The sequence below is a fragment of the Osmia bicornis genome, chromosome 3, assembly GCF_907164935.1.
Source record: "Osmia bicornis bicornis chromosome 3, iOsmBic2.1, whole genome shotgun sequence".
Lineage (NCBI taxonomy): Eukaryota > Metazoa > Arthropoda > Insecta > Hymenoptera > Megachilidae > Osmia > Osmia bicornis.
The window spans coordinates 4,935,192-4,944,403 of NC_060218.1; the positions used below are offsets into that span (position 1 = coordinate 4,935,192).

At 44.4% G+C, this 9,212-nt stretch overlaps 1 protein-coding gene across 2 annotated transcripts; it reads right to left on the minus strand.

Annotated features, from left to right (window-relative positions):
• Nucleotides 1-572: 572 nt before the first annotated feature.
• LOC114871830 (formin-2-like) lies at nt 573-8,530 on the minus strand. Of its 2 annotated transcripts, none has more exons than XM_029178308.2 (10): nt 7,486-8,530; nt 5,389-6,076; nt 4,896-5,325; nt 3,668-3,834; nt 2,387-3,605; nt 2,187-2,308; nt 1,835-2,119; nt 1,225-1,762; nt 901-1,154; nt 573-839 (listed from the first exon to the last, which is right to left on the minus strand). In XM_029178308.2, exons 2-10 carry the CDS (start codon nt 5,869-5,871, stop codon nt 693-695), a joined length of 3,645 nt encoding a protein of 1,214 aa, XP_029034141.2. In that variant the 5' UTR covers nt 5,872-6,076; nt 7,486-8,530; the 3' UTR covers nt 573-692. The 2 variants fall into 2 exon arrangements, with proteins under 2 accessions (XP_029034141.2, XP_029034131.2); XM_029178298.2 differs by having other exon boundaries at nt 1,835-2,122.
• Between the last annotated feature and the right edge of the window lie 682 nt (nt 8,531-9,212).

Consider the following 9,212-nt stretch of genomic DNA (forward strand, 5'->3'; position numbering starts at 1 on the left):
AACGTTGATTCTTCGATGTCCGTCAACGTTCTGCTCATTTTCCGCGTGTCCCTTCGTGGACGCGTCGCTCGTTTGTTTTTTCGGCTTACGGTACAGTCTCTTGGAAATATATAATAGATATACAGGGTGTTCCGTAACTTGTGTAACTCTCGGAAACGGGGGGTTGCTCGGGTGATTCTGAACAACATTTTCCTTTACCAAAATGTCGTTTGAAGCTTCGTTTTTGAGTTATTAAAGAAAAACACTGGCCAATCAGAGCGCGCGCTGAGCCACGGAAGCGTTGGATTTTAACGGCGCTCGGTCGTGGTCGTGAACAAATGCATTGGCACAGCGTAGGTATCAAGGGAAGAGTGCGACAAATGTTACATCGTCTTAAATCAATAACAATGTGATAACTCAAAAACGAAGCTTCAAACGACATTTTGGTAAAGGAAAATGTTGTTCAGAATCACCCGAGCAACCCCCCGTTTCCGAGAGTTACACAAGTTACGGAACACCCTGTATAGATATGTATAGTACAATCTCTTACATATCTTTTTTACAATCTTTTTTATCCGATTTCGAAAAGGAGGAGGATACACAATTCGATGTGTTTAATTTTTTTTTCTTTTTCTTTGCAACAATCACAGACCTTTTTTTTTTAATCCTCGCTCGAAAACTGATATATACTTTTAGGCGACTCGATGAGATCACTATTTGCGTGAAAGTTTCTGGAGCCGTGCCTTCAATCCCGTGGCGCTTATTTTCAATTTCTCCACTTTATTCTTACTTTCGTACTTCTTTCGCATTTCTTGTACTCGTTCCTTTCGTATTCGTTGTTGCTCCTTTTTCCATATATCCTGCAAAATTCGTTAAATCGAGTATTATGATTATCTGATTGATCGAGATCGAACGACGTACTTTGAAATCCTTGCAAAAACCCAGCCACATAATGAAAAACGCGTTCGGATCGGCTGCGTCCAGGTTACTTCCTTTAGGCGTGTACTGATAAAACTGCATCACAGCTTTGAATTTGTTCTTCGCGTCGAGGAGGGCCTCTTGCTCGTTGGCCAATTCCTCGGCTGCCTCCTGGAAGAATGAATCCATCTTTTCTTTGAATGGTACTGCAGCTTCCGGATCTGTTTCTACAACGAGGTTGCACTTTTCAGTGCAAACTGGAAAAATGACAGAAAGCGTCAGATGAATTAGCGATCTCGATAAAGAAAATACTCAAATAATTCTTACCTTGCAATTCCTTTCGCAGTCTCTCTAATTCACCGGAGATATTGTCGAAACTGATCGTCGAGGCAGCCTCGATGTCCGTTGGTTCGGGTATCGGTAACGGAAGAGGTTCCTCGAAATTGTGGTCCTTTTCTTGAGCCAATCTCGCTTTCACGACATAATGGAGCAACGTTATCCCAGGTACGTTCGATTTCACGTCCCTCAATTTTCCTAAAATCTCCAAGCCGAATCCATCGGCCTGTCCTCTTGTTCTGTTTCCACCGTTCATATAATTGCCTAGGGTTAGAATCAACGCCATCAACTTCTTCAGGGAACTGGAGTTTCTTAAAAAATCGCAGGTGGTACGAAGATTTGTCAATTTCGAAGATAAAGAGGAAATAGCGTCTTGGAATTCTGACTGAAACATCAAACACGCTATCCTCTCCGCAAAATGATGTATACTTGAAAGCTTCTTCAGAAAGACTTCCGGACGATCCAGAGGTACTTCCGGGTTTGCTTCCTCGAATGCTTTTATGTCTTCCAGTTCCTTCTGCGTTGGTCTCTAATCGGCAATCATCGAATTATCGTCTCGTGATTATAATAAAAATTATAACGTATAATTTTATACACTCACAATTTCGTATATTTGTTGCAGCGCTTCCAAGCTAACTACACTCGTGTCTAGATTATACACTGCGTTTTCCACCTCGCAAAAGTCCACGTGCAAACTCTTCTCTAGTATCCCCACGGTTTTAGATCGCTTCGAGTCGAGGATTTTCGCTGGTTGCACTTTAGACGGTTTCGAAGCGACGTCCGCCTTTTTTACAGGTTTTCTGTCGGTCACTTGGCGGGAGAACAGACCGGTGAACTCTTTCATGTCTAGATTTGTCTCTTCCTCTAGTTCCGCCCATAGTGGACCCTGCTGATAATCAAGTTCAACCATAATTCAACCGTACTTTAGCAAGAAATTAACGTTCTGAAATTACCTGAGCGGCAGAATCCACAGCGTCGATGGAGCCACGTTCCGTGGGCACCACTGGTACCAGGATCCTCGTCCAATAGAGCGGTTTCATAGGTACCTCGGGACATAGAGGTTCTTTTCTCATACCTGAATCGAAAAATTATGCAATCTGATCATCGCGAAATCTTCGAAGCAATACAAGCGATACGCTGTTCTGTTACTCACACGCTCTGCTTGCAGGGTTCCAACCTCCAACCGGAGGTATAGGTAAAGGACAAGGTCCTGTCGGTACGGTTCCTGTCGGAGGCGGAGGCGGAGGTGGTGCTCCAGGTATTCCAATGAGCGGAGGAGGCGGTGGTGCAGCAGGTATGTTTCCAGGTGGCGGAGGTGGCGGTGGAGGTACTCCGCCGAAAGGTGTCGGAGGTGGTGGTGGAGGAGGCGGAGCGGATGATCCTCCGGATAACGGTCCTATCGACGGTGGCGGAGGTGGAGGAGGCGGTGGTGGAATCGGTGGACCGCTGTGCAGTCCGAAGGAAGACTGCGACGACAGTTGCGACGGAGGTGCTGGAGGAGGAGGCGGTGGCGGCGGTGGTACCGAACTGAATACCGGTATCTGAGGTTGCGGCGGAGGCGGAGGAGGTGGTATGGATGCTATTAATTTACCGATGGATGGTGTAGGGGATGGCGGTGGCGGCGGCGGTGGCGGAGGTGCAGGGGTTTCTCTGTGCACTTCTCCAGTCATTGGTTGCAAAGGTGGCGGTGGTGGAGGTGGAGGAGGCGGAGGCGGTGGTATCGTTGGCAGCGAAGTGGTAGTTCGTTGCGAAGGAATAGACTGCGCGGACGTTGAACAGGCGGGCAATGGCGGCGGTGGTGGTATCGAAAACGAAGGAGACAGAGAAGAAGTTGAATTATTGAGCGAACGGTGGTCTAAGAAAGGAGACGGCGGAGGTGGTGGTGGTGGTGGTGGCGGTGGTGGAGGTGTGCTTGAGAATGTGCTGGAGGATGAAATTTGCGGCGGTGGTGATAAAACTGGAGGTGAGGATGACGATGATAGTCGTGCGGTTCGAGCCTGTGACACTTCGCTCTCCGCACTCTTCGCGTCTTGCGAACTACTTCCGGTCGACGTCGAAGAACCCGCGGCTGTGGGTTGTTCTTGAGAAGCTTCATTGTGAATCACCGGACTGCCCAAAGGCGAAGTAGCCGCCTCGGAATACTTTAACTTTGAAAACTTCACGAAACTTCCTTCCGGATACTCGGCCGTCGGAGAGGTCTGCGTAGATTTACCTTGCGTCGTTTTCTCCGCATACTTGGCAAGTTCCCGAAGACGTTCTAGCTCGCGTTTCAACGTTTCCTTCTCCGAATCCCATCGATCTTTGGCAGAGACACCTTCCGAGTTTAGGGTAACGGATATGGACGGCGTGTCTCTGCGTTCTGTTTGATCTTCCTGAAACGAAATAAACCATGTAAAAACGTAAAAAACTTCATAGATAGGAATATGTGTCCTACCGTAGATTCCTTGTGCGTGGCAGTATCAACTGTAATGGAACCAAGAACTCCATCGGAGACGAGTCTGGAGTAGATTCTAGAGGCGAATTGTTCCAATTCAGCTTCCGTAAGAGTAGACTTCAAGTGTTCCGGTAAGGCCGTAATTAACGAGTCGACGAGTCGTCGTTCTGAAAGATCGAACACTCGTTTCATTTCATTCTCCCTTTCATTAGGCCACTCTTGTCTATTCGAAAATGAATGAAAAAAAAAACAAAATCACAGAAACTAGAGCAACAGAGAACCTATACGATTGTCACAGATCCAACGCGAGTACAAACTTATGATAACTTCGTTTTTCGCTTCTCCGCCGTTCGAAACTTTGTCCGGCATTGGCGGGTAAGTGCTTATCACTTGCTGCTCCGATCTCTGGTGCTTTCCAGAATTAATTATAGAACGAACTGGTGGTAATCAGTTCCGCCTGAAGTTTGTCATTCGAATTGAACAGCGAGCGTCCGTTGCGTTCTGGTTCGCGTTTGTTCTTCAGCAATTTGGTAAACAGACCGCGATAAATAAGCGTTAACCTCTGACAGTGTCGAGATAATTGTTGATGGTTGATCCATCGAGGTTCCCTCTAACTACCATTCAAATGTGTCCTCTATCAGCCGGATGACCGTGGAACCACTGACAATCCGGACGAGGTCTCCCTTTCACGACTCGTAGATACGAGCTTTTCAACGCCATGTTGAAACGAGAGGCTTTAGGATGAATTTTTTAATAGGCGCCAACGAACCTGTCGCGTCAAACGAACGCTTATCATCGCACGGCGGCGGATGAAACTTAACTGTGGAAGTGCGAGTACGACACGTGGTGAAATCACGCCTCCTTGATAACACTTATCGCTTTCCTTATCAACGATAGGCATTTATTAATCTTGGGTTTGCATCGTCTCTGAGCGATTCGCGAATATCTCTGTAAACTTTCTCTCGAATTTCACTTCCTGGATTTAAGGTGAACGTACAGGGTGTTTCATAACTTAGGTACAGTTTTAACGAGTACAACCGTGAAAGACTTTCGAGTCTTTCAAAGCTTTCCTAACGAAAGACTATTAAAACCGGAATAAAATTCGAAGCGATTCGAAACTTTTTCTATGTACTTACATCGTACCCATATACTTTGAAACACTTTGTATTTGATTTCGTACATCGAGGTCACGCGTTGATAAAAAGAAGAAATATAGTAAAAGGCTTACCGAGCGGTGGGGCGATGGAAGACTGTTCGATCTCGCGGCTCTTCGGTGCGGCGTAGGTGGTGGGAAGTAACGACGAGGAGGTCGTATCGGCCACTTCCGTCTTCGCAGCTTCCGCGGCGCCAGCCAGTTCTTCGGGGTCGGTAAACACGCTGTCGCTCGAGGATTCTTGACTCGGCGGCATCGAGATTTCCGTTACGACCAGACTTTTATTGGCTAATCGCCAAGAGTCTGTAACCAGAAGCGCTGGTCCTTGCTTTTGACTTTGATCAGATACCGCTACCACCGCGTTCGATGCCTCATCTTTCTCTTTCGTTTCCGTTAATACAATCGTGTCTACCGATTCATCCTGCGATTCGTCTTTCTTCTCGACCTTTTCCTCTCCTTCCTGTCGCGGTCTTTCCGGAGCCTCCGGAAGTTTAGTTTCCGGAACCTGTTCAAAGCCTTGATTAAATTTCAGGAAGAATAAAATTAACCTTCATCCTCACCCACTGACCTGTCTTTCAGCGAATCCAGGTGGCCTTGGTGCTTGCCTCTTATGAGTCGGCCGCAATTTTTCCGTTCCACCCTTTTGACCATCTCCCGTTTTCCCAAAACTCTGAGTCTTCTTAGCTGGCGTCTCTTCTGTGTCTCCAGTCTCCCCGTCGTCCCCGGTGTCCGTCGCGTCCTCCAGGCCATCCGCAATGGAGTCAGGTGTGCTCGCGGTCCCCTCGGTGGTTCCACGTCCCTTCTTGCCCTTCTTCTTCGCGTCGCTCTGCAGGTTACCCATCGCAACTACTCCCGGGGCTCCCTGTCCCGTGAGACTTCCTGCCTCACCAGAGGCGGTGGCTGGTGAAGCTGTTGCCACGGGTGCAACGCCTACGTCCCCGGCATAGAAGGCTCTGAACGTGTTGATCCAGAGGCGGGCGATGTCGCGCAGCTTTGCCCTACTTAGACGCGGTGAATCCGCGGCTGCGCTCCTGTCCTCGCTCCCGTTCATCTCGATGGTCGATACGACGGTTCCTTTTCCTCCGCAGCGGCCACCGGTGTCCTCGAGGACGGACGCGCTTTCCCGCGAGCAGGAGACGACTGCTCCTCGAACCGGGCAGAGCTTTCTGTCCAGCCGTAAGCGAGGCGAGACTCGAGGCTAAGCCGAGGATTTTGGCGAATCGGGTTCACTGGGAGGATGCCAAGGTGTGGACTACCTAGAAACGGTAGCACGGTGGTGGGAGATCCATGGAGAATTTCAGGTATGGTATAAACATTTTTGGTAATTATTGAGATTAGGTTACACCTCACAGATTTTGATTAAATTTAAATATGTTGTAAAATTAGACATTTTGAACAACTTTTTCCTATACATATAACCGCCGCCCGGCCTTAATTTTCGAGATATTTTCGAAAAACTGTTGAAACTAACACATTGAATTCTGGCCATCCGTGTGTGTCCGTGACAACGTACGCATCAGTATGGGATCGCCGCTGTTCTATTGTTTTTGCAGGCAGCAGCACGGTGACCGACACCAATATATATATTCATATATAACGGATGGGCTTAAAAATTAAATTTAACTAATTTTGATGATTTTAAATCGCACTATGTGCGTCTGGTCGCCATTAGGCGACCAGAATATCGCTTTAGTTTAACCTAACCTAATTCACTAATTAGGTACATTAGATTAGGTGAGTTTAGGCTATATTAAATTCCCGGCTGTCGTTGGGCAGCCAGCACACACAAGTCCAAATACAAAATGTTTAAATATTCGTATAATTTCATTTTGTATTATCTAGCTACGACACGTTGAAGTGCAGAAGTACACAAGGTATATGTTGATCATCAGTCGTCATGCTGTTGCCTGCAGAAACAGTAGAAAAACGACGATCGCACACTATTGCGTAAAATGTAACACGAACGCACATAAACAGGCAGAATTCAATGTATTAGTTTCGACAGTTTTTCGAAAATATCTCAAAAACTAAGGTCGAACGGCGGTTATATGTATAGGAAAAAGTTGTTCAAAATTTACACGATATTTATATAAATTCCAATCAAACATTTTGTTTCTTATTTTAGTTACCATAAGCCTATTGTATCCTTTTTAGAATAAAAATGTATATAATTGTTGCTCGTAGTGCCGATAGATGTGAGAACCAGACTAATGTTAATAATCTTAATTTACAAATTATGAAATTTTAATTTTTGATACTACAATTAATTTGAAAATTCAAAAAAAGCCACTGTTATTTCATAGTTTTAAGTTTTCACTTCTGTCGACAGTCCCCATGACTGTTCACTTTTTTTTTATTATAGATCTATGGTATTTACGTTGATAGAGGAATAATAGTTGGTCGTGTATTGTTGTTACTGTTTACACACAGTAAGAGAGTTCCAGGAAATAGATATCAACTGTAACCACGTGTAACCTATACTTTTTTTGATAACATGTTCGCTGCGGATTTTAGCGATAGTGTAGTTTAATTAATATTATTATTAATCATCCAGCGAAGGTATTAAGGACTTAACCATCATTATCCTAACCCTCACTTGCAAGGGTAGAAACATCTATGTCGAGAAGAAGAAGTAGCATCATTTTTATCGTCACGCTGCACTTACCTGGATGGTGCAGTCCGAACGGTCCAAGGTATCGCAGGTATCATTCGAGGTCGTTGTACGAGTATTGATAACGTTTACGTCACGATCGAGATGCGCGTTTACGTTTCCACTCGTTCAGCCGGTGCGGCGTCACGCTGTCTGCGTTGAAACCGAGAACCATCTACCAGTTTCATTCGTTCAGCATCGATGAACATCACTCGTCACAAGTTCTTACGTATCCAGGCTCTCTTACGGTTAGTCCAACGGTCAAACATCACAACTTCTGATTCGATCAGTTTCGAGACTACTTGCTGAATTATCGATTCCTCGTTGGTTACCACGGAAAGTAACACCGTCCTGATCTCCTTGATGGAAGATGAGATTGAGGCTGCTTCTGGTAGAATTTCAATCTTCTTGGAGTCTCTTTGATGGAGACACGGTTCTTTATCACAGCGAATTTCCATCGATCGAATAGAGGTGTGATTTTTAAGAAATTTATGCTAATAATATTTTTGTTCGCGAAACGCTAATTCAAGACCGATTGTCGGTAAGCGCCTTCATTTCTGTGATGGTGCGATGCACTGCAGACACGATTATTCAGAATAATTGTTCGGTTTTATACTTATGGGAATTGATGTATATTAGTTAAGATGCTTGTAAATATTATACACGTAACAAATAGCAGTAAACTGATCTGGTATAAATACCGGGACGTTTTACACAACGTACGAATCGCGCAAGCTCGTAGAAATGCGACGAGAGACGGGGTGTCTCGAAGGATTATCGATGTCTCGGTCTATAGAATATTCATTAGAATACCACCAATCGCTCCTTTATTCCTGCTATTACTATACATTCTATCTGCATATATGGAACGTTCTCAGCAGTGTGTAAATTTAAATAATTTACTTTGAATTGAGAATCATCCTTAGCACTTCCAGTACTTCTTCCTTATTAAATAAAGTGTTAATTAATTTCATGTTTTATAATTAATTTCTCCTGTGGCAAGCGTACACAGACATTAAATGCATTGCGCAAGAAGCAAAAAAGAAACATTACAACAGGGTATAATATCGAAATAAAATTAGATAAGATGTAAATTAACATATAATTTATATATTATTCATTTATACGTGCCACCCCTCACTATTCTTTTATTTATTATAAGACCGAAAAGTTATTAGAATAATTATTTGACAAAGTTATATTTTGAGAAGACCGCCTAGATTAATTTTTAAAATTCGATCACTCCGCCATCTATACAAAAGCGGCGGAAACTACTCAATAAATTACCGACTCATCGACTGACTTTCGACAGTCGGTAATCGACCATTCGGCAGTCGGTAAGTTAACAACAGTTTGCGCCGTTTTTCTATAGGTGGCGCAATGGCCGATGACTTGGGGTATTAGGGACCCTGAATCACCAGTGATGCTATTATGCAATCCGGGGTGTCAGGGACCCCGATGCATAGGTAGCGCTCTCTGCATACCGACATATCATCTTGGGGTATCGAGACCTACATGAAGCTAGCCGGAAGGAATAATAAAATATGATTATTTTTCATTTTTCTTTTAACGTTTGTGACAAGTTAGTTCATTTGTAATTACCAATTTTATTTCAGTCATGATGTAAGCTGGAACTTTTTAGTAATTTTGTATAATAAACATATTTTATGATAACTGATAACTGTAATTGGTTGGAAATCGTAGGTGATTTACAAATATATCATTTTCATTATTTGTGAGTG